Source organism: Miniopterus schreibersii (assembly GCF_964146895.1).
Source record: "Miniopterus schreibersii genome assembly, chromosome: 2".
Taxonomy (NCBI): Eukaryota; Metazoa; Chordata; class Mammalia; order Chiroptera; family Miniopteridae; genus Miniopterus; species Miniopterus schreibersii.
Genome location: NC_138102.1, coordinates 20,592,257 through 20,616,657, shown reverse-complemented (window position 1 = coordinate 20,616,657; position 24,401 = coordinate 20,592,257). Strand labels below are relative to the sequence as shown.

At 43.5% G+C, this 24,401-nt stretch overlaps 1 protein-coding gene across 14 annotated transcripts in view; it reads right to left on the bottom strand.

Annotated features, from left to right (window-relative positions):
* Positions 1 to 24,401, bottom strand: part of TACC1 (transforming acidic coiled-coil containing protein 1) — a 79,954-nt gene that overhangs the window by 25,031 nt on the left and 30,522 nt on the right. For 4 of the 14 annotated variants that reach the window (XM_081129962.1, XM_081129963.1, XM_081129961.1 and 1 more), the window contains exons 2-3: positions 15,588 to 15,691; positions 418 to 1,504 (exon numbers count right to left, since the gene is read on the bottom strand). The exons of 1 other annotated variant lie outside the window; for it this stretch is intronic. In XM_081129962.1, the coding sequence (XP_080986088.1) occupies positions 418 to 1,196 (779 nt within the window). In that variant the 5' untranslated portion in view covers positions 1,197 to 1,504; positions 15,588 to 15,691. Of the gene's footprint in view, positions 1 to 417; positions 1,505 to 15,587; positions 15,692 to 16,671; positions 17,223 to 24,401 lie in introns of those variants that run through there. 9 more of the 14 variants (XM_081129964.1, XM_081129965.1, XM_081129966.1 and 6 more) reach the window with 4 other exon arrangements.

The following is a 24,401-nucleotide window of genomic DNA, read 5'->3' as shown; positions in this document are numbered from 1 at the left end:
TCCACAGAGAATCTGAAAATAGTGGCTAGCATGACTTGAACTCTGTATGTAAAGCAATTCCTGATGGCCCAGATATGATTTCTGAAAATCATCAAATCTCTACCTGCCTATCTCATGCCATTTTTTTAAACAGAAAAAAGTACCCAAGGAGGAGGGGAATGGGGAAGGGGGGAAGAGGTCAGCTAAATAAGCTGAGGATTCAGAAAGCAGGTAGACATCGAAAAAGGAAACCTCTGGTATTTGATTCCACACAAGAGTTTGCTTCAAAATAGTGAAGAATGCAATGTAAAGTTGTAAGCCTTGTGTCTGTCCAACTGCACTTCAAAGATAACTTCAGGTCACCAAAACCTATAGCAGCCAGCTGCCAAACTTTCAGAGTATACACAGAACACAACACCCACACCCATCATCACTCACGTTATTAAACGCGACTTTGCCTTCTTGGGTGATTCTAAGATTTCATTAACATGATTACCAGCAGGAGAACAAAAGTCACTGTTTGTTAAAGCTGTAGTTGGTTTAAAGGGATCCGTGGATTCATCAAAGTGGTAGGAGCCCTTAGGGGAGAGGGGAGAAGAGTCCTGCAGTGTGGACTGGCCCCCAAGGGGACTGAAGCTGGGGTTATCCCACTGACTGGGATCCTGCTTAGAAGACGCTTGAGAGAGAGAAGCACTGTTTGCAGCTGGGTCCAGAGGAGGTTCTGCACCTTTGGCACATACTGGCTTACTGGCACCATCTTTCTGTACCTTGGGAGGCAGTTTGTTACCCAGTTTCCTGCCAAGTTTTCTTGGAAGGCCTTTCCTGGACTCTACATTTTCCACATCTTCTGTGAAATCAAACTCGAGCTCCAGGGGTGAGCTCCTCGACTCCTCCAGCAGCTCAACCCCAGAATCATTGGTGTCACTACTAGGAGTGCTTGATGTTTCCTTAAAGTCAGGGACAGATTTCTGGGTCCTGGCATCTCCTAGCAAAGGATTTGTGTTCCCATCCACTTCATCAGGGTAGGATGACTGGGGGAGAGGCAGGCCCTCCATGGAAGTTTCTGAGAACTCGCCAACTGTTTTCTTCCTCAGAGAGACAGGCTTGGGTTTTCTTAACTTGCTTCTGCTGGGCACTCGCTCCGGACAGGAGTTCCCACTCTTCAGGTCAGTTTCTGTGGAAACCTCCAGGGTAACCCCCATGGTGCTTTCTGTCATCACCTTGTCCTGGATGGCTTCTGGTGGGCTGGAGGGCAGAGCTGACCCTGAGGTGGCAGTTACACAGCCATACGCTGCTTCTGTTCCAAGAGGTGCTGAGATATCCGTGCAATTCTTGGTTTCTATTGAAAATGGCCTCACTACTGAAATCTTGCTAATATCACGTTCAGGTTCTTCTTTGAAATCCCTGACTGAGTAAAACTCAACAGGCTGCTGTGAAACCTCATTTTCTGAGGGTCTAGAACAAGTCTCAGACGAGCATTTTTCAACCGCTTCTGCTATCAGCTGTTCATCAACTTCTTGTGAGTCTAAAACAAAACACAAAAGCCACCTATTAAAGAATGATCTTTTTGGCACTGACAAATATTCTCTACTTGCTGAATCCACATACACAAATAGTAGGCTCTTCCCTCTTTGCTTTTCTTAAGTGTCTCTAAGGTTGGGCAAGTATGCCAGAGCAGCCTCCAAAAGAGCCAGTACTGCACCAGAAAAGGAATTTTCCCATTCCAAACTGTGTATGTGTATTACCCAAATTATACAAATAATAATTATACCACAGTTTCTCAGGAAAAGGCTTATAGATCATGGGTATACTGCAAAGCATACTGATATGATGTTAAAAATCTGTAGGTCAAAATGACTGGCCTGGAAGAAACTTTAGACACTGACAGCTCAGGTACAAGGATCAATCACTGACATAGTTCCCAGGTCCCGCCTAACAGTTTCAGGGCCCGGATTTCACACAGTTAAAAGATTTTAATTTTTGGTTGTTAAAGACAAGTACTACCTTCTTCCTCAGAATGGAATCTAAATAATACAACTGTTTCAAAATTAAATGGAAAACCCACCACGGCCAGCTCAGAATAACTTCTCTGTAGATTTAAAAACTAAAAGAACTGAATAAAAAAATTAATTTGAAAAAACATATACAGACATAGCTTTAAAAACAAATAACCTTTTTTTACTAAGACACAAATCATAAACAATAAAGTTATTTTTTCTTTAGAAGAGCTAAGTTGGGCCAGGAATTCTCTCAACTCACTTATAAAAAATGAAGATTCTTTTTAATTGGGGTCTTATCAGAATTGCTTTAATTAGGAAGGTGTAATGAGGGTATTTCTTTAAAGCACAAACTAAGATCATGCTTTCCTGACTTAGATATCTGAAATAACAATAAAGTAGCAGCAAAAACCGAATAAACTGGTTATTATCATAGTATCTCACGATTTCAAAGGAAACCCAGAGATGACCCTCTAATCCTACTTCCTAATCCTAATCCAGGATCAAAAACCTGAACATCATTGGAAAAGTTGTGGAAAGTACTCACACATCTTTTTATATGACTCCTTTATGACTGAAAGTGGGCAGTGGCTTCCACCTGTAGCTTTAGGGAATACGGTTTTTACCTACCATGGTGGCATGGGGAAGGAAAACAAACACCCTCATCTGAATTCAGCAATTCAGCTCCCCCACCCAGAGCAGAGAAGAAAGGAGTTCCACCAACAAGACACAACGCACAGCATTTCTTGGCTAGCTCAAACCAGGTGCCAGGTAAGTAAACTTGCCAGTCCTACACCTCGACAATGAACACCCCACCTTGGTCTATATTTTCAGTCACCAGCAGAAAGTACTTGGTGGGGGAGGAGGGAGTGGTGGGAGAGGACTGCTCATTGACTTAAACCTGTTTTAGGAGCTGAGCAAACAGAAACCAAGAAAACTAATCACATAACTCAAAAAGGTATGTTTGAGTAAGATTTTTCCATTTACACTTTAAATCAGCGAGTTCTCAGTACCAATTGACCCCACATACCTAAGTGCTACCTTAAAACTGAGCTTAAACTTCAAGTATCACACCATATGTAACTTTCAGTGAGAAAAAACACCCACTCTCAGTAGGCTCCCGGTCCCAATCTTCCATCAGGGAAGAGTTCTAGCCACAGCTGTCAGTCCCTGTTTTTAATCTGAAAACACTGTTGCGTAACTAACCTACCTCTATTCATCCTTCCATTTTTACAAAAATCCTGTATTCCTTAAAAACCTTCCTCCAGGGTACTGAAAAACTCTCTCCCTGAAATGAATCTGAGTCTGACAAGCACAGCATTGCCTGGTGGCTTGGTGAACACAGAGATAGATCAGAAGATGAATTCAAAGCAAACACAGAGGAAATCCAAAATTAGACCAACATTTCCACTTCTGCTACATTTGCTGCTGTTGATGGAACCCTTCCTTTCCATAATCAGCCTCCCATAAATCTAAAAGGTTGTGTGAATTGCCCATGGATGCTCTAAAACAGCAGGTGTCTTTTATGTTTGTTTATTCAGAATGTACACTATTCTCCTGTAAAAAGAAATGTTTCCCTCCCCCTTCATAATACTTTTAAAAGAAAAGGCTTGAAATACCAAAAACTTAAAGATTGAGGTAACAGCTTGACATTCTGGTTTGCACTCCAGTATAATGACAATATACTGGGTTAAAATACAAGCTTATGAAAAACCTTGAGAGCCTTAAATTAGAAGAGGGGAAATACCATTATCACAAAATATATTTGAAACTCAGAAATGCATTCAGCTGACATATACTGAGAACCTACTAACTGCTCTCATTTTGGAAGAGATAAAACTGCAACCACTTGGAAAACAATGTATATATTACTTCAGATTTGGCATTATTTTCAAGCATGCTTGACTTTTCCCCCTCAGATTTCAACTTTTTGGTGAAACATTGTCTGCAAGTTCCTTTCAGACCTATCAATTCCTGTCCTTTAGCTACAGATGGTCCCTTTTATGGGTTTCTAATACGTGATATGTAAAGTGAGAAAGCTGCCAAAATTTAGACAGGTTTTCTATATGGCACAGTGATACTCCCTGGCCTCTTTCTCACCTCCAAATCCACAAATAGTAAGTACCTCTCATCCAAGTCTAAGCTACAAAGTCTAAATCTAAGTCAAAAGCCTTCAAACAAAATCTCAGAACCAATGCATGAAAATGAATGTCTTTATAGTAATTCAGGAAGGGTTCTTAGATACGTTTTCAGAGGATCCTTGAACACTCTGAAACTCAGTGAAAAATTATGTGAGAGCATTGTCTGGGGGAGAAAACCCACAGCTTACCATTTAGGAGCCACTGCTCCAAGAAGACTGTGTTTAGGGTCCTCAAAAGGGCCCCTCTCATTACTGTACAGTTATAACTTCAGTCCCCACCCCCAATCACTACACTGGGGTTTAAAAACTCTTAAGTTACTGGGGGGAAAGAATCTCAACATCAAAGAATAAAATTTGCCATCTCTGAGAACATTCAAAAGGAATGTATTGCAAGTGCTGTTTTAAGGAACTTTAAGTGTGGACTAAATTCTTGAGAGGGAAAGCTCACTAAAACACAAAGTCAAATAGGTTTGTTTAAACAAAATTCAGTCACTTCATACATGTTGACTTTAAGACTAGACTGAAGGGTGGACTAAAGGGACACTAAACATAAAGTGAAAGTTGGAGGGGGATATGGTCTTGTCAGCACACTGGGTGTGGTAAGAAGGGCAGACTACCCTGGTAAGAGACTCAAATCCCCAGAAATAAACTCTAGAAATAACTTCCTTCTCTGGAGGGTGGTTCAGATTTGTTGTGCAGAGTGAAGTCAGAAGGTCAGGAGATAGCCAAAATGTGGCCTAAGTCTGCAGACTGTTCTCTACTCTCTACATGAAGATCTTCTCCTCTAGTAACTACTGGGTATTTCAAGAACATTGATTTGAAAGGGGAACCAAACTGCTAGCCTGCCCAGTGATCTTGGCCTTGGGCTGGCCCCATTCAGAGGTCAGGCATTGTGAAGCCCTGTTGGGCAGGTTCACACACCAGATGTGCAGGAAACACTGGAGTCATCATCACCACACAATAAGTTGCCTCTCACAAAACCTGGTATAAACTGAAAAAACAATGTGAAGGAAGAAAAGGGAGGAAGTTGAGCACTGACTACTGTGTAGGCATGGTGACTGAGCATTTTACAAACAAAAACTCATGCAATCAGAATTAAAGAGAACACACAGAGAATTTCATGACTTAAGGACTTTACAAGTTAGAGGGGGTGAGCAACTAGACCATAAATCGTCCTCCCCATTTCCCATGTAAAATAATACTGTCCCTGGTGCCTTCCACTGAACTAAAATTAATAAACTCTATATGATAAAGGGTATACCAGCAAACAATTTTTTAAATGGCCAAAACATAGTTGAAAAATATGCTCACTTTCAATTCATATACAATTAATAAACAGGTTACCATTTTTAACCCATCATATTTGCAAAAATTCAAATACCGATGATAGTAACAGCTGCTAGGCAAGGGGGCCAGTAGGCACTCTCATACATTTCATGGGAGAGTGTATCATGGGAATCTTTCAGGAAGTATCTAGCAATATCTACCAAAATCCAAAATGAATGGATTCTTTAACTCATCAATTCCACTGCTAGGAACTTAATTATGCACACAAAGAGGGCCAAACATACATATATACCAAGATGAGAATGTTCACTTAAGTGGGGTTCCTACCGTTTTTTTGGTGCTATTATAAAATATCATAGGGGACTGATAAGTAATTTAAGGTGAAACAGTACACTTGAATACTATATGAAGTAGACTATCTGTGCTAATATAGGAGGATCTCAAAGACACATTATGGGGAAAAAGCAAAGGAAGAGCAGTGTGTTCAAGTATGCATCCTTATTCAATTTAAACATACAAAGACACATAAAACTGATAGTCAGAGGCCCAGAATCCTTAGTACGCACAAAAATCTCTTACTCAAAACCTAATCCCGTTCTACCCATTTCTCTCGTCTCCATTTCACCATAGGGTCCCTATTTCAACCCCAACATGTCCCATATCTCTACTTCTCCCAAGACCGCTGGTTAGGCAAAGTCGTCTTAGATACGACACCAACAGATAATATGAACTTCATCAAAATTAAAAGTAAAAAACTTCAAATGATACCCTCAAAAAAGTGAAAAGACAACCCACAGAATAGAAAACATCAATTTGGGATTTTACATTTCTCTTGAGGAAGCCTACAATGTGCTAGATAAATTCTATTTACAGAAAGAGGTGAAAAAAATGACATCACTCCTCTCTCAGATATAGCCAAGTATATGAACCATCCTCAAGATATGGCAACTGTCAACCTCAAAAGGCTTTGTGTTTTTGTTGTTGCTGTTTGGAGAGGTAGGTTTTTTTAAATCTAATTTTTAACATTTGACTTTTTCCAAGATCTCCCTCACACATTCCCTTGCTAAACTACCTATCTGCTGTGAAAATTACCTATTTGCTGCTAAAACGTCTGGGGAAACCAGGAGGCCTGGGAAATAGAAGACAGCTAGCTCCCTCCAGACTCTGAGCAGGGGCCTCACACTCTATCTCCTTTTACCCCAAAGCAAAAACCAAGCACCCCAAACAGAGCTGATGCTCAATCAGTGCCCACTGCCGAGCTAATACTTGATACATAAAGGACACCCTTCTTCCGTGATCATCTTTATACAGAAAAAAGTACATATAAGTAGTGATAAAGCAGTTCCGCTCTACACAACAGCTGTAAAGGATTGACATTTGTTCTTCATCTGACCCCTTCCCTTTGAAGATCCCTCCTTCTTTAAACAGATACTTGGTCCTGCCCTACCCTACTCCCAGGTTTGAATCAAGGGCTTCAGAGGGAAACAAGTGTGATTCTGGCTCTGTGCCACCCTTACTGCTCATGGGCTGACCTGAGGAGATTAATAGGATACACATTAGCATTTAGGCAGGTTTGAGGGGTTTTTCAGTTTCATGCCTCTGAGTTCCCAGTCCCATTGATTCCCCCAAAGTTGAAATATACTGTATATATGTATGTTTTCAGCCACTTCATCAAGGGCATCAGCCTTAAAATGGAGTTGAAGTGAACACTAAGTATTTATTGTCCAGTGACAGGACAATGGGACAAGAAGGCCTTTTCCGGGAAGGCTGTATAGAACGTAAGGGTGTGGGCTGCAGCACTCACATTCACCTGACCACCACTGGGGCCCCAGGTCAGGGTGCCCAGTGTGTGAGTCAAGGAAGGAAAAGGCAGAACATCCTCTCAGGTATGCTGGAATTTTAAGATGTTACAACTTCAAGCAGAAAAACATCATCAACACACACACACACACACACACACACACACACACACACGACCCAACCCAGATAATGAACTAACTGTCCAAACCTCCTCTTCCCCACCCTCCAAAACAAAGTCAAACAAAAACATTACCCAGGAACTAAGGATTGGGGGTAGGGTAGGGTGGGGTGGGGGAGTAATTGCTTTTTGTAAGAGACAGGGAGCAAGGTGCCATGTTGTTCACCCAAGATAAGAGAGAATCTTCTAACTCCAGGGAGAGGCTCACTCTAAGATACAAGACTCCACTGGTAAAGAATCACCTGGAAAGCCACTTGATAAACTGAAAAGGCTTGTACTAAGAATGAAGAAAGTACTTCAAATTTCCAAACCAGTACCTTATGCTATTTTACTTAAAAAGAGACCTTAAAAAAACAATAATAAATATAAAATAAAATAAAATAAAATAAAATAAAATAAAATAATAAAATAAAATAAAACAAAATAAAATAAAAATAAAAAGAGACCAAACTCTATCCTCTGAAGGCAAGGATTACAATAAGGTAAGAGGATGGGGCCCACTATTCGTGAAGTGTCTGCCAATCAGGAAGCCAAAGCCTTCTCCAGAGATGTAACGACGTCTTCTCACTCAAGATGCCTGAGTTTTGCAACCATTTAGATGTGTTTGAGGTTACATTTCAAACAGAGTAGAAACCCCCCAACCACACACAGGTATCATAGAGGGCCCTCCCCACAGGACTTCTACATCCCTAAGCAACTGCAGCAGGAAGAATAAGGGTTGAGAAAGAGTGCGTGCTACCAGATGGGACTCCTCTGCAGAGATCCGAAATTGTGTAACTTCACTCTGTTGCTGCCAAACAACCATAATGTGCATCTCTTCAGAAATAATTACTGGAGAATTCAAAATACCAACTGCCTCTCTCACAAAGTAGCAACCGCCCACACAGAGCTGGGAAGCTGGTGCAGGATAAAGGGAGGCATCAAGGGAGGAGCCTCCAGACAGCAGCATCTGCCAGTACATTGGGCACATGAGCCACCTTCCACAATTGGACAGGGACCCTGGCTCAAGGCTTTCTCATTTTCCTGCTCCTTCTGCTCCTGCACTCTGAGAAAAGGTGCAGCAGGAAGGGGTAGGAGAGGCAGTAAAAAGGGCCCCTAAGGAAGAGAGTAATGAAAAAACTTAGCAGTTTTTGAAATTACACCCTTTGGTATAAAACTTTTTTTTTTTTAAGTAGAAAAGGGCCTTGAGCCAGCCTCCAAGATGGCCCCCAATGAGTCCCACCTCCTGGCATTCACACGCTTGGACTGACCTGGTAACCAAAAGGATATTGTAGGAATAACAGTATGATTTTTGAGGCTAAGTCATGAAAGACACTGCAATGTCCATCTTGCTCTTGGATTACTCACTCTGTGGGCAGTTAGCTGCCAGACTGGAAGAACACTTAAGCAATCCCACAGAGAGAGAGGTCCTATCCACAGGGTGAAGTGAGGCCCCGCACCGAGAGCCAGCACTAACTCACCAGGCATGAGAGAGCTACCTGAGGAGAGGATCCTCTAGCACCAGTCAAGCCTTCAGATGACAATCCCAGACAACACTGTGACTGTGTTCTCAAAGTAACCCTAAGCCAGACCACCCAGCTAAGCAGCTCCCAAATTACAGACCTATGAAAAGCTATATGAAATAATAAACGTTTGTTTTAAGCTGCTAACAAGTTTTGGAGTAACCTCTTATGCAGCAAGAGAGAACTAATTCAGGCCTCTTAGAAACATCTCTTCCTACCCCAAACTAGGTGCAGAGTCCCAGGAGGCTGTATACATCTTCATGCACCTGCCTCTCCTCACCCACAAATGACTCACAGGAGGAGAGAGAAGCAAAACCTATTACTCAGTGTGCCCATTTCCTCTTTAGTTCTCACTGATGAGCTGAAGCTAAGCTTTAAGGAAGCAAAATGTTTTCAATCCAACAGCACTGCTTACTCAGTGATACTTTTTTTTTTTTGCTTCTGACTATCTAAATTGTGCTGTAAACTTCAAATGTCTCATGTCCAAAATGCCTAAAATACATTTTATAATTTATATATTATATACACCAAGTTAACACATGTGAAAGATGTATCCCTTGCTGAATTTTTTTTAAACTACGATCACTTAAAAGGATACTTAACAGGATGCTTTTCCCCATCACACTGTCCTGGCAACATTTTAAGAATCTTTATTTCCTGTGATAGGTCTTCTCTTCAGTTAGTGAAGAGAGAGATTCACACATTCTTTGGGGAGAGAAGCTGCATAATATATTCCAAGAGCTCTGGATCTGTGATCTTAAAAGCTGAATTTAAGACCCCACTCTACTACCAGCAGGCAACAAAGGCTCTGGCCTCAATTTCTCAATCTGAGGAATGGAAGTCACACGTGTCCTATCTTATAGCATCAGTTATAAAAATAAAATTAGACGATATTAAAAAAACAAACAAACTACTTGCTTCCAATACATCCAACAAATACAGCTGAAACATAAAGTTAGTGGTCTGCTAGGTGGGGGTCTTAAAGTGGGAAAGCTGGAGATCAATAATTGGTTGTTATATTTCCAGCAATAACAGGAAAGAGGGTACCTGGAGAATATCTGCATTTGCCAAAGAGAACTGTCAAATTACATTTTTCATTTGTGAATTAATGAAATAGTCCATTCACTTACTATTATTCCCTTGGGTTCGGCCCTCATCAGTCTAACCCCTGGGCATCCAATCATGTTTGTGTGAACTCAGAATTAGGTTCATGTACACACAAAGGTGAAGGTGAGATCTTAAACTTACAAGCAGCAAGCCCTTTCTAGGCCCAACTTTAACAATTTTTGGACAATTTAGCAACCCTCAGTTATCAAATCCCCTCGGAGATGGCCATTCGGGGTAGATAAAGCATGATCTTCCCATCACTAACCTGAGTTTAGGAGGCTGTGACAAATACCTCCAGGATTTCCTGTGAACAGCATAACTGGTCACTTGAAACATAAACTGTGACTATTCTCTAACTGAAATGTTTAAATGGCTTTAGACCACATCTATTTTTTAGATGGAGCATTAAATGGTAGCAGCACAATTTTATAGAAGGGTTGCCCCCCCCCCCCCGGGCATCCACAGGAAATGCTTCCACCATCAGAAACTATTAAAGTAAGCTATATTGCTTTATTTGATGCTCAGGTTAGCCCAAAACTGGAGAGTGTAAGTCTGAAATGAATTTAATCATTATAATATTTCTTAAAAAGGTCTTCAATTTACTAATCATCTTAAAAAAAAAAATTGTTGCTTTGACAGTTACTAAAATATTTACTTTGGGCAGGTAGACTTTGCCCTTATCCCTGAATTCTTTTATTCAAGCACTGTGATTCTGCACTCTCCGAAGTCTTTGCTGAAAACACTATACTTTTCCCCCAGACATTCTTTTTAGGTGCAGCACCATACAGAAGTAGAGGTGCCCCCTACATGGCTCATTTGCACTGGGGTAAATAAAACACAGAGAAACACGGCTCTGATCCCATTTACTATCAAGTGAGAATCTCCAATTTGAGAACTAAAAACATTATATGTGGGGGGATAGAATTGTATCATGCTGCTGAGGTTTTCAAGCCTTAAACATCTTACAATAATATAAAACAATATAACATAAAAATTTAAGCTGTGAGTCAATCATATACAAAAATAAAAGGGATGTTGTAGAAGCCACATGGGTTGAACTGTTGAACTAGGTAATGTTAAAAGTTCTTATTAGTTCCATTATTTCTAGGAAATTCTAATAACGCAATCCCTGCGGTAGGGACAGGAAGAGGATGCTAAACTAAATCACTATAACCATACTCGTAGGTTCAACTGGAATACTTCAATGTATACCTAATGGGTTATACATCTAACCCAAAGCCTTAGAATCGAAAAATCTAAGGCTTAGATTTTAAGGAGATCTCTTTCTAAGTCTTATGTCTGTGGTCTAAAACATTCCAATAAATATACCATACCAACCATACAATATATACCAATAATATATCAACAGTCAAATTACAAATCTCAAACACCCAAAGTTATATTAAAAACATTTAACAGGCCTGGGTGGGTGTGGCTCAGCTGTTAGAGCATTGGCCCATGCACCGGAGGGTCACAGGTTTGATTCCCAGTCAAGGGCATGCACCTGGGTTGCGGGTTCGTTCCCCAGCCCTGGTCAGGGTGCGTGCAGGAGGCAACCAAAAGATGTGTCTCTCTCCCATCAATGTTTCTCAATCTCTCCCTCCCTTCCACTCTCTCTAAAAATCAATGGGAAAAATATCCTTGGGTGAGAATTTTAAAAATTAAATAAATAAATAAATAAATAAATAAATAAATAAATAAATAAATAAACAATGGGCAAAAGTTAAAAGTCTATGTTTGTACTTAAAATAGACGACCCCCAAATTCTCTCCATTTTTTCCTAACTTCCTTTGGTCATAACTCAGATCTTTTAGTTGACTGAGAATGAAGTACACTGACAGACCAATTACATCATTTCCATTTTGCAAGAGACAAATAGCCAGCCCACAGCAGTCTCTTCTTAAAGCATTACCTGACCATAGGGGCCTACACTAATGGCACCCAGCACCTACAGTTCATTTGCCAATTAATCAGGAACAGCCTTTCTGCTCCTTAAACTTTGTATTTTTTACCAAAATTGCTGTAAGTATGGATCTAAGTCAGCGAACTTTTCTGTTAGGCTTTTCTGGCCATTGTTCTCTGTTCCAAGTACTCAACCTTGCTACTATAGTGTGAAAGCAACCACAGACAACACCTAAATGAACAAGTGCGGCTGCATTACAACAAAACTTTGTTTATGGCCCTAAAATTTGAATTTCTTATTTTTTTCAAAATGTTTTTTTAAACGTAAAAACACTTCTTAGCTCTTGAGCAGAACAATAGGCAATAGCAGGTGGGAGACCAGATTTGGTCTTTGAGACTCAGTTTGCTGATTCCAGATCTAGACTACCAAAATTGTGTCAACAAACAACTCTGCATTCCCCACAAGGCCTCCAGCAGTAAATATCTCTGGATTGATCCTGTCATCTCTTTTCTTCTATTCTGGAGGACCACAGTATGTCTTTGAAATAGCTAGGCCTCTAATTAACACACTAAACAGGGAAGGTTTAACTAGTTGTTTCAAGGACATGTCAGAGCTTCGGCATGGATTAAGGTTCTTTTTCTCAAAGAAGAGTAGCAATCTGTAAATAACGGTGGATGTTTAGTGGGGGAGCTCTCAGTAGCAGAGGACAGCCAATGTAGCTTTTATAGTCTAAATAAAACACTGGACCAAACCAGGTCATAAGACCCTAAACTGAGAGATTTCATAGTATGTAGTGGTTGTTTCCCAGACTCTACACCCCACCCCACCCCCACCACCATATATATACATGGTCTGCAATCATGAACCACTCCACAGAGCTTTCCTGGTTCACGAAGGAAAACTTTTAGAGAGAAAACAGAGTGTAAGTCACCAAAACTTGTAATGAGTCAGTGGCACGGGAAGGGCCAAACAATTGGGTCTCTATGGCTCTGGGGGCCAGGCCTGGGCCATACAGGCCACTATTCAATTAGCAAAGAATTTGTCAGGAGGAATGAGACTACCAGCTGATAGAATGGTGAGGAAGGGGCCGCCCAAGCTGAGGGCAATTCAAAGAGGCTTTCAAATACCAACTTAACAAGTCTTGTGAGCTTTATTTAAATTTGATGGGAAGGCTACAAAATCGTTCTTTCAAGCTTTCAAACCTCCCTTCTGATCTGCCAATCTTGAGAGAAGAAAAGGGAGGCTCTGAAGAACAAGTGGCATCTTCAGGCACTGAGAGTGCTACAAATACAAAGCAAAGTGCACACGCAAGCTCTCCAATACACAAACTTGCCTGTTCCCATGCAGGCTCTGCCTAAAACCATGGTAAAAGCAGCTGGGGGCGAATGGAAGGCATTCTCAATTCTCAGCAGGGAAAACACATTATGGAGCTCACAATTTAAAGCAAAACCAAATCACAAAAAGCTGGTATTTCACCAATTATCCAGCTCTGCCATGATGTCTACCACAGAGAACTTGATTTCTCTAGGCAACCTGTGAGGAAGTTACCAAGCAATAAAGTACAATAACCACTGGGAGACAAAAAGTCATAATCAGATCAAAAATTAGGTAACTGGCCCTAGCTGGTTTGACTCAGTGGTTAGAGCATCGACCAGCAGACAGAAGGGTCCCGGGTTCAATTCCAGCCAAGGGCACATATCTCAGTTGCAGGCTCAGTCCCTGGCCCTGGTTGGGGCGCATGAGGGAGGCAACCAATTCATGTGCCTCTCTCTCACCAATGTTTCTTTTTCTTTTTCTCTCTCTCTCTCTTTCTCTCTCTCTCTCTTCACTCTCTCTCTGAAAAGCAATGGAAAAAATGTCCTTGGGTGAGGATTAAAAATAAATGAATAAATAAGCTAACTGGCTAACTGAAAGCTGGCTCTATCTGCCACCGTAGGGTGACAGTGGCAGACACTGGAATAGAGAAAAATGGTAAAAAGGACATCCATCCTAAAGTTGCTTCTCTGGACAGCAGCCAGCTAACCATTTTAAAAGGAAGTCAAAGTACAATCCCTCTGCTCAAAGCCTTCTGCTGTGAGCTGAACTGGGTTCTCTCAAAACAATGTGCTGAAACCCTTCCTCTGGTACTTGCTAATAGTATCTTTGCAGATGTAACCAAGTTAAGATGAGACCATACTGGATTAGGATGGTCCCTAAACCCAATGACGGGTGTCCTTGTAAGAATGCTGTGTGAAGACACAGACAAGTAGAGAGAAGATGGCCATGTAATGAAGGAGGGAGAGACTGGAGTTATGTTGCCACAGCCAAGAAACACCAAGAACTGCCAGAAACCACCAGAAGCTAGAAGAGACAGAAAAATTCTTCCCTAGGACCTTTGGAGGGAGCATGGCTGGCTGACACCTTGATTTCAGACTTTTGGCCTTCAGAACTGTGAGAGAATAAATTTCTGTTGTTTTAATCCACCCAGTTTGTAGCACATTCTCAAGGCAGCCCTAGGCAGCCAACACATCCTCCGGTGTGGCTTCCTATCTCACGCAGAAAGAAAATCACAGCATCATTACAATATGATCCAGACCGCCCCTTATTTGGTTGACTTTAGCAACTGCTGCTCCCTGCCTAGTCACCCCACTCCAGCCACACGTGGCCCCTTCACTGGACCTAAAATATTCAGCCACGCTGCCACCCTCCCACCACAGGTCTCACATTATCACGGGTTGGTTCTGTCTCAGACCTTTGCAGATGCCATTCCCTCTGCTAGAAGGGTTCTCTCCCCAGGAATCTGCAAGGCTGTTCCCTCAATCTTTCTTCAGGGCTCTGCTCAAGTCTCCTTATCATTAAGTCTCCCCCTAATTACCCTTCAGCACCTCCTACTTCCACACCATACACCCTAATCCTCCTTCCCCTGCTTCACTTTTCTCCATAATACTTAAGACAAGTTGACATGTGCATTTTGCTTCACCTTTAAAAGGTCCACCACTCTCTGTAATGTTAGATGGGCAAGAGCAGGACTTTTTCACTGCTGAAACATAGTGCATTCCATTGAATAGATAAATGAATTCTATCAAAACAGGTGAAATTTTACTCAGAATTGGCTGTGTGACAAAAAAGATTTCTACTAATTAAGTGGAACAGCAGAAGCTTCTGTAGATGAAGGGCAGGCTCAAGGTTGGGTTCTGAGGGGCTAGGGGAGAATGTCTATACCAGGTTTTCTTAGGTAGACTGAGAGACTTACCACCACTCCTGTGTGGAAGAACAATTCTGAAACAGCCTCTAGAGATTCCTCCTTATCTAAAACACATCACTCCTACCTGTAATTTTTGTCTGCAGCCACACCCTTGGAGGCTACTTAGCTGGGAAATTTGTGAAGCCAAATCTAAACTACCTCAACCACTGCATTCCTACACACATTCCTACACACATTTTTGTTTTTTAGGGGCTGAAGGGAAGGGCCCAGCAGGAAAGTTTGATGATAATAATCTCATATTGCAAATGCATAAACTACTTGGGGAAGAAAGACTCTCTGACTACCACAATCCTAACCAACATTTCAAATAAACCAGGGGGTTTAAAACAGCTTTTTCTCAGTAAGGAGACAATCCAAACCCTTTTTTAATGGCCCTCAACACTTTTCCTTCCCTCATTTACATTTTCTAAATTTTAAAACAAGAGGCAGGAAATGAAAGTCTTTCCTTACCTTGGGTTTCAGCCCCAGGTCCTGCTAATCCTAGTGATTCCTTGAGAGGTGATCTGATGGGTGTTTCAACTTCAGGAGTCTCAAAATTACCTTCAGAATCCGAGCTGCCAAGGGGGAAAAATGAGGAATTACCACTTTCAACGGTATTTCCAACACCCTTTATAACCTACGAAACGGCTAAAGTCCAGAATTTTTGCCTAACTTGACAACCCACTGGTCCTCAGCAGTGGACTGGGCTGTGGGTGATGCCGCGGGTTTTCTAGCAGGGCCCTCTTCGGGCTTGTCTGGCATCCCATCTCCCTGAAATCTCCACCATTCTCCGGAGCTCTTCTCCGGCACCATTTATTTTGATGTCATCCTTTCCTCTGACACCCAGAAGGGTGGGGTGGGGGGAAGGAAGCTATTTTTAACAGATTCCTTTTCTCACAGGAGCCCTTTCCCAGAGCTTTAAAAATTAAGACTGCCCCCTTCCCCTAAAAAATTAAGCCAATTCTCGCCATGATGCCTTTTTCTCTGGCAGGCCTCTACCTGGTACAACTCCCTCGGCCCGAGGCGGACAATGCTGTCACCTGCCTTCCGCAATCACACGGGTGACAGCTCAGCAGAGACCACCATTTCTCACCAGCTGCCAAGGGCCTGTCATCACGCGACCTTCTTTACCAAGACTGCATTTCTGGGTCACAGTGGGAGCGACTTCTTCCCCACAGGGGAAGTTCCGCCGGGTGCGATCAATGACACTGTGTGTTGTGCGTGGGGCCGGGGGCCGGGGGCCCGGGGCCCGAAGCTCAGGGAAGGTGACTGAGGCCGACCAGGGTGCGGAGGGATTGCGGATTCCGGGTTAGGCTCAGAAAGCTCAGACTGAACGGGGAGAGAGCAAATACACGGGAGGACAGAACGCCCTGAACTTCCGAACGCACTGCGGGGACCTGGCTACAGGCGGGGACGCAGCACGGCCGTGAATATGGGTACGCGGGCGGGCGACCACACACAAGCACACAGAATAAGCCGCGGGCGGGCGGGCGGATGGATGGATGGCAGGATGGATGGCAGCACGTTTGCATCTCGACAGGATGCGTGTACTTGCCTGAAACTCAAGGATTTGGTCTCGGCTTGCGAGTCCTCCTCCTCCGCGTCGCCCTCGGGCCCCCCGGCCTCGTCGTCGCCGGCGCCCCCGCCGCGCACCGCGGACCACGTCCACTTCGCCCACTGCACGGGGGACAGGATCTGCCAAGGGCTGAACGCCATGAGCGCGGATCCTCCGGCTCCAGCTCCTGAGAGTAGGGGAAGGGGGAAAGCCTTTTTTCCCTTTCAAAATGGAGGGACCCGGTGACCGGCGCCGTTAAGCGTTTCCAGCGGAGGCGCGGATGTGGTTAAACGAGCGCCGTCGGGGGCCGGGTGGAAGCGCTTCCTCTGCGCCGGCCGGCGGGCAGCGCCGCTTCCTCCTAGTCCTCCTTCCCGAACGGGGCGGCCGCGGAGCCCGCCGAGCCGGCGACTCCCGCCCGGAAGATGCCTCTCCGGACGCCTCCTCAGGGCCCCGGCCCGCGGCGCCCGGCAGCTCGGGACTCGGGGACTCGCTCGGGGGCTCGGGGTCCCAGGTCCCCCTTCCCCGCCGGCGCGGCGCGCATCAGCTGCCGCGGGAGCCGCGCCCCGGGAGCCGCCCCCTCGGACCGTACTACTCGCGCGCGCGGGCGGGGGCGGCCGGCCGCGGGACTGAGGCCTGCAGCGCGCCCGCAGGACCCCCCCGCCGCGGCGCCACGCTGGTCGCGCCCGGGCTGCGCGAAGGGGGCTTCCAGGGGCGGCTCCGGCGCAGGCGGAGGAGCGCGGCCGCCCCCCGGCGCCGTCCGCGTCCGGGGCAGGGGGGGTCCGTGTTTCCTAGGTCCATGCACGCTGGACTTTTCCCTCCTTCCCTTTTTATTTTTATATTTTCATCTTGCCACTGAGACTTAGTGGCGTTGGTGATGATGGATCGCACAGAAGTTAAGCCCCTTATTAAAAAAACTTCTGAGTCCGCCGTTGGTGTTTTTCCTCTGCCCGGTGCCGACGGCGTGGAAGATTTCAGCCCGTTCACCTTCCACCCCACCAGCCCCAGGACTGGGGTGATCCGTCAGCTACGCGGTCGCAGCCAAGCGCTGGAAACTTAGCTGCTTTGTCCCTCCCCAAGCGCACTCGTGTTCGCTTTGTGGCCGGGTCTCGGGCAAAGGGTGCTGGATTACCCGGTGAAATTATAGCCCGATCGGTTTCCCATCCTCCTTTTGAGGCTTTCTTTTCGTAACTTCAAGTCTTTGATTTCTGACTTCGTTCGCTGCTGCAGAAGTATGCCAACAGGCCTGGGGAGGCAGCCTTCAGGATAAAAACGCTCTTAACGCTTGAAGGCAGCACTCTCGGAGGACGTCTTCCTTTTCCAGCCAGGGATGGCTCCTCCGGCACGCCAGTGCTGCTCAGCCGCCAGGCTTACCGATCTGCTTGTCTGCATGAGGCATTTCTTGTTCTGTCATAACCTCCCAGGGCTGTGTCTCTGTGAGGCGGCCGCAGGTTCCCACAGAGACAGCAGCTCCAGAACGTAGAACAAGCCGTTGGCGCCTATGTTGTTGATGAATCATGGCTGTTTACGCAAAAATAATGCAAGATAGGGCCGTGGCTGGTTGCCTCACCATAACAGAGGAGCAGAGGTTTGCCAGACGTCTAAATGAAAGGGTTGGGGGTATCAGGATGGATACAGAATTCATCCAGCTCCTTCCCAGGGGTAAACACAACTGTCAGGAGCGCTCTGGAGACCACGACCATGTGAAGCAAGCAGGAGTCATTTTTTTAGGTCCATATGAATATGCCACAACACTATCCAACTGTTATTTTTAGATTTATGGTTCACCACATAAACCTTCAGATTATAAGGTTCCCCAGGTTCCCATATTTAACACAAGTGTTTTGTTGCCTGGAAATAATAATATCCCATGTAAATCAGTAACTGGCAAGTACTAGGTCCTGTTCATTTTTCCTCCTGAATAGTTCTCAAATCTTTTAACCTCTCTGCATCCCTATTTTTCACAGATCTACTGTAAATGTCTCCCAACTGCTTCTACCTCATGCTTTTCTCATCTGGGGTCACCCGGCCTGGCTGATCTTTGGCTTGTACTCTAATCTTGCTGTTCCTGCCCCCCTATATTCCCAGCCTTCTGTGTTCCTAGCCATAATCAGTAGAAAATTCATTCTGAAGTTTTAATATGTCAAAGAATCATCTGGGGCCTCCTTTAAAAACACAAATTCAAACTGCCAGCAGGATCTGGAAGTCTATATTTTTACCAAGTGTCCTGGGGAATTTTTTTCACAAGACAAATTTGAGAAAAAATGACTAGCTTGAACCAACTAATTACTTCCTCCGGAACAATCTCCCTTTTGCCTGCAGTTTTGCACAATCGTACCAGCTGCCCCCACCTTAAGCTCTCTAACCTTGACTGCCTGAATTTCCTTCCACACCCAGCTCTGGGAAAGCCGGCTGATTTCTCCTTCCTTTCTACCATCTCTATACCCAAACATCCAGGAAGACTTACTGTGGCCCTAGATAGTTTTGAAAAGAGGCACTATTAATAGTTATACCGGGACAACAGGCCTAAACCAGGACATCCCAGGATGTAAGGTCACCCTACACTTAGCATACTATATATAATATATTTGTTTACTTACCTGTCCCAGTTCTGGACCATAAGCTTTAAATGGCAGGGACCAACCACATCATATTTATGATTCATTTTTGTTTCCCCAGAGATTAGGACAAGGCCACACATTCAGTAAGTGTTTAATAAATATGTAGAAAAGGAATATCCTAGTTTACAAATAGACCTTATGAGTTTGGCTAGGGTGACAAATTCCTAAAGCCTGACTCCTCCTGAAGAAAGCAAGTTTCTGAACCAGCATAGAAGGGAACCTGGGACAAGTGATGCCCCAGTAAGATAAAGCCCGACCTATACAACATTTTCTTGAAACTGGAGAAGCAAATGCCCAGTGTTTGAAAAAAACCCACTCCTCTGCAAGCTCCTGGACTTAATGAAAACAGCAATAAAGTAAGTAACTGCTCAATAGCTCGAACTGATTTTATTGTCTAGAAGTACAAGTAATGAGGCTAACCGGTATGTGAATTTTCCTGTAATTCTGGGAAAGAATGGGCAATATTTGATAACAGATGGCCTAACCAAGGTAAGCAATCATTTTGCTGCTATGTCCTCAACTTCATGGAGCAAAATGTCCACAAATACATGACCAAGTAACCAAATGAAACATATTTATTTTGGAAATGACCATAAGCACAGAAAGGGCCCCATCTGTTCTCTTCCTTCCTCTGCTTCTTGCCCTTCACAGAAGCTCTGGATCAATACACCCTGAAAATCTAAAATGTATCTCCCTTGAAACAGACCACAATGATGACCAGGCCAGGCACTCATCTTGTTGCTAATGGATGCTCCAGAGGGATCTGCGAAATGAGTCTTTTTGGTAAAAAATAAATAAATATATATATACATTATACATATACATATACATATATATATATGTAAGGCAACTCAAACAGGCAAACAACTATTCATTTAGTAGCATAGAATGCCTGTGGGAATATGGCAGGAGGTGAGGGGCAGAGGTGGGGTGGTGCCTAATTGGGAAGGATCCTGTATACCTGTTAAGGAGTTTGAATTTGATCCTGTAGTGGGGGGAGCAAACACGAGAACCTGCCTTTACAATGTAAGGGAGTGAAAAGGCCTGGGTGGTAGCTGTGCTACCTGGAAAACACTGCCTTAGCTAAGGGCCAGCCCTTCCCAGCAGTTCCTGGTGCCCAGTGTTGCCATCCTACAATTTTCCAAGAGAAACCAAAATCCTGGGTTTCATAAAAATCTTCCAATCTTTAACGTTCTCACTAATTTAAATTGTTTTAAACTTTGTGGATGCCAACACAGTGCAGGACAAACAAAGGCCATTTACCTGTGCACCTGAGTGGCCCATGGAGCTGGAAGGACAGAGTGAAGTCATCTGGCTTTGAGCAAGTAAGTAACATTTCCATTTAGAAAGGTCTTTCTGGCAACAACCTGGGACTGTGAAACTGCTACTTTCCCTGCTCCAAACTGCCAAGAGAAGGGGACAGCTCCTCCCCAGAGGGTGAAAGAAGCAGAACTGGAATGAGTGTCCTCATCTTTCTGTCACTCCACTTGTTCATGAAGTATCAGTGCTGTAAGCAAGCCAAGCACAATGGGAACACTTTGAAATAGAAGGAAAGAGAACCTTCTGCTAAGAAAATGGAGTTCCCGACAGACAGCCAGTGAAATGAGAAGGCATCTGTGAGACAACGTTGAAGGAGTGGAGGAGGCAAGGAGGTAGGATAGGGTCAGGATGGCACTAAGGAATCAGAGATAAAATAACCCCCGAGAAACCAGAAAGGTCAGGCAGACAGACAAACCAGTCAACATATCTGTACTTTCTAACAACTGAAGAATTTGATGAGCAAAAGACACATCTACTTCAACTGAGATTAAATGCCAGATTGATGATGTAACCAAAGTGGCTGGGCAGCCTTGACGGGCTTAGGAAAAACACTGCCCATATGAAACTGAAATGGCCAGTGGCAACTAGGTTGAGGTGCCTCAGTGGAACCTCAATGGACCATCTCCCACTCCCCATCCTGCTTTTTGAGAGCCATCTGTTCACTGGATGCAGTTTCCAAGACATGGTGGGGGGCTCTGTTTCTGTGGTTACTCTATCAGCCTGATTACTGAACATCTTCTCCTCACTCACCAAGCTAAACACCCTCAACCTTTAGGTTTTTTTTCCTCTTGAATATTTAAATGAAGGTCTTAAAGATGTCATGATAATAGTATCTTATATCAATAAAGTTTCATCTGATCCTTACAGTCATCCTCTCATGTATTGGGGCAGGTTTTCTTATTCTCAATCTGCTGATAAAGTAACTGAACCAGAAAGGGCAACCACCTGCCAGAAATCGCACAGCTAATTACCACCACAAAGGAATCTAGAACCACTGTCTGCTACCTTTCAGTACCCTCTGCACTGCATCAAACTGCAGGAGAGCAGAATGCCCTCCCAGGCACCCTGGAGCTAGTCATTCCATCAGCTAGATGTTCCTTGTAAACTGTTGCTGCTTCTACAGACCTGGCTTCCTGTGTATGAGTCACCGGCTGCAAAAATCACAACTAGAAATACCTCCCACCCTCAGTGAAAAACAGCCATTGTCAATAGCAGGCCTGCTTTTTTTTCTGACCTACCAATGACTGCAAATCCAAAAAAAGCAAATCCAAAATGAACCCAAAAGATCCACCCAAAGCAGTGAACTGTCTTCAAATTTAGAAATACCTTCTATTCCAGTAGATGGAAGTCTGGTTTTTCCTGCCCAACATCACAGTTACAGAGCCTGTCAGACAGGTATGTCCTCTTGTAAAATAACTGTTACTGATTTAGCATATTTTGTTTTTTTCTGTTGAACTTCATTCCTGTTCAGCAGATTAGGCAATCAGATGAGAACCCCTTCTAGGTTGCTTATGAATTTCAGCTTCTAACAATGAGTATTACTCCAAATTGGCAAGACCAACTTTACTTCATTTACCTGGGTTATGGGGAGATGGAATCTAGGCTTGAGGCAAAGAGGCTGAAGGAATTTAGGAATTTGAAATCAAGTAATATTCCTTCTCCTGCAGCCATTTTATTCCCTCTCCTCTACCCTGCCTCCAACATAAAAGAAATCTCCCAAACAATGTATCTGGAAGACGAGAAGGACATTGGTCACATGGCCCGGGTTTTCTGAGATCATCCTGATAGCCAGTGTTCTACCCACTATCCTAGTAAGTACGTGTCCCATTTTCAAGTTGTGAAACATCGTCACTAAGAAATCAGAAGGTGTCAAATTGGTAATGCACTTGGAAAGGGTATCGGGGATTCCTGACAGGAGGGTGTGAGACGCTTCCACCAGGAGAAAGAAAAAAACCACAGAAACTTTCCAAAATAATTGGGACACCCGCTCTGCCTAAATCCTCACTCTGGGGACTTGGAGGCATTTCATTGCAGTAACTTGTGTGTTTGTGATGGGTAATCTGCCTGTTTCTAAGAGATAAAAAGATGGGAAACTAGGAAGCAAACTCTGTGTCACGATATGCGGCCTTCTGTGACTTCCAGCTTCCATCGGTTTAGAGTGAAAGTCTAACTTCCATATTTTGGTTCTGAAACTACATGTGTGTGAAGATTGGAGGAAAATATGTCCTTTTACTTCTCTGTTATAATACAAAGTGGGGAGAGAGGAAAGCTGTTTTCTTTGGGTCTGTTTTAAAACTCCAAATATTAAAATACCAGTCATTTATTCACTAATGAATATAAGCTAAACAACTAGCTGAATAAATGGAAAGACATCACAATGTTTCAAGTTGGTAAAACTAAATATTGTAAAGGTGGCAATACTGCCCCATTAATTTATAGGGCTAATTTATGCAACAATAGGCATATCCTTGTTCTGTAAAACAGAACAGAAAGCCCAGAAAAAGACTTTATAAGATATAGAAATTTATTATATGATTTTAAAAAGTGTTACAATAGAGAGGGGAAGGAAAGATTATTTAATAAATGGTTGAAGAATAATTGGTTGTGTGAATGAAAAGGGAGCTATGACATAAACCTTACAAGTTCGGGGGGGGGGGGGGGCACATGACAGGCCTGACAAGTTCAGTGATAGAAAGTAACCACACAGGCTGGACTGACCCCAAATTCCTAACTGGGCAGGTCATGGCAGGTAGTCAAGTTCTAGGCCTACAGCATCCTTAGCAAGGGTCAATCTTTACCTTAAGAGTCCTGTCCATTGTTCTTATGCATCTAGAATACCACACCTTTGAAAGGTTGGAATAATTTTCTTTTCCAGACCCCTGGAAGGCACAACTGCAGGCACCAGAGCACGAGACCATGAAACTCCCACCTTGTTGCCTGCATGCCATCTCTACTGACTGTAAATGTTAACTATCCCATACCCAGCAATGTAAAAAATATGTGTTTATACATTTTGCTTTTTATCCAATCCTAGAGATTTCTTCTTTGCTTTCTCCCACCCACCCCCTTAATATACCACCAATGGATATCATGTAATCTGCATAAAAAGAACTGCAGAATTGCCATTCTCGGGAACATTTTCTCAATCCATTGAGATTTTGCTTCCGGGCATGTCCTCAAAATTTTGGCTCAAATAAAATCTTAGAAACATTTTCTATAGGTTTGGATATTCTTTCGTCGACAGTTGGCAATGGGAAAAAAGATCAAGTTAAAATAAACCCTTAGCTCAGAGCATATACCAAGATAAATTCCAGATGGATTAGATGGCTAAATAATAAAAATCAAACCATGGGAAGAAAACAATCTAGAAGCAACAGAATCTGTCAAAGCTCTGTTGGAAGGATAACTGTCCAAACTTCGAGGTAATTAATGAAATCACACACAAAATAAAGACTGCAGATTTGGCTACATAAGAAGAATAAAGTTTCTAAATGTTTGCCTTCGAATTAAAGGGCAAATCGACAGGCTGTGGAAAATAGCAGCAACCAAAAGCTGAGATTATTCCATCCTAAGGAACTCATGAAAACTAGTAAGATCATCCAAACCCCAACAGAGACATGAATAACTAACTGCTACTATGCCTCAGGCACTATGCTAAGCACTTTCCATTTAATCCCACCCTCTTGCTCCATTGTCTCATGAGGAAGGTATTATTTTGAACCAGTCAGGTTGGCTACATTTTCACCTTCTGGAGCTAGGGCTCCTGCTCTAAATATAGAAAGGAAGGATATC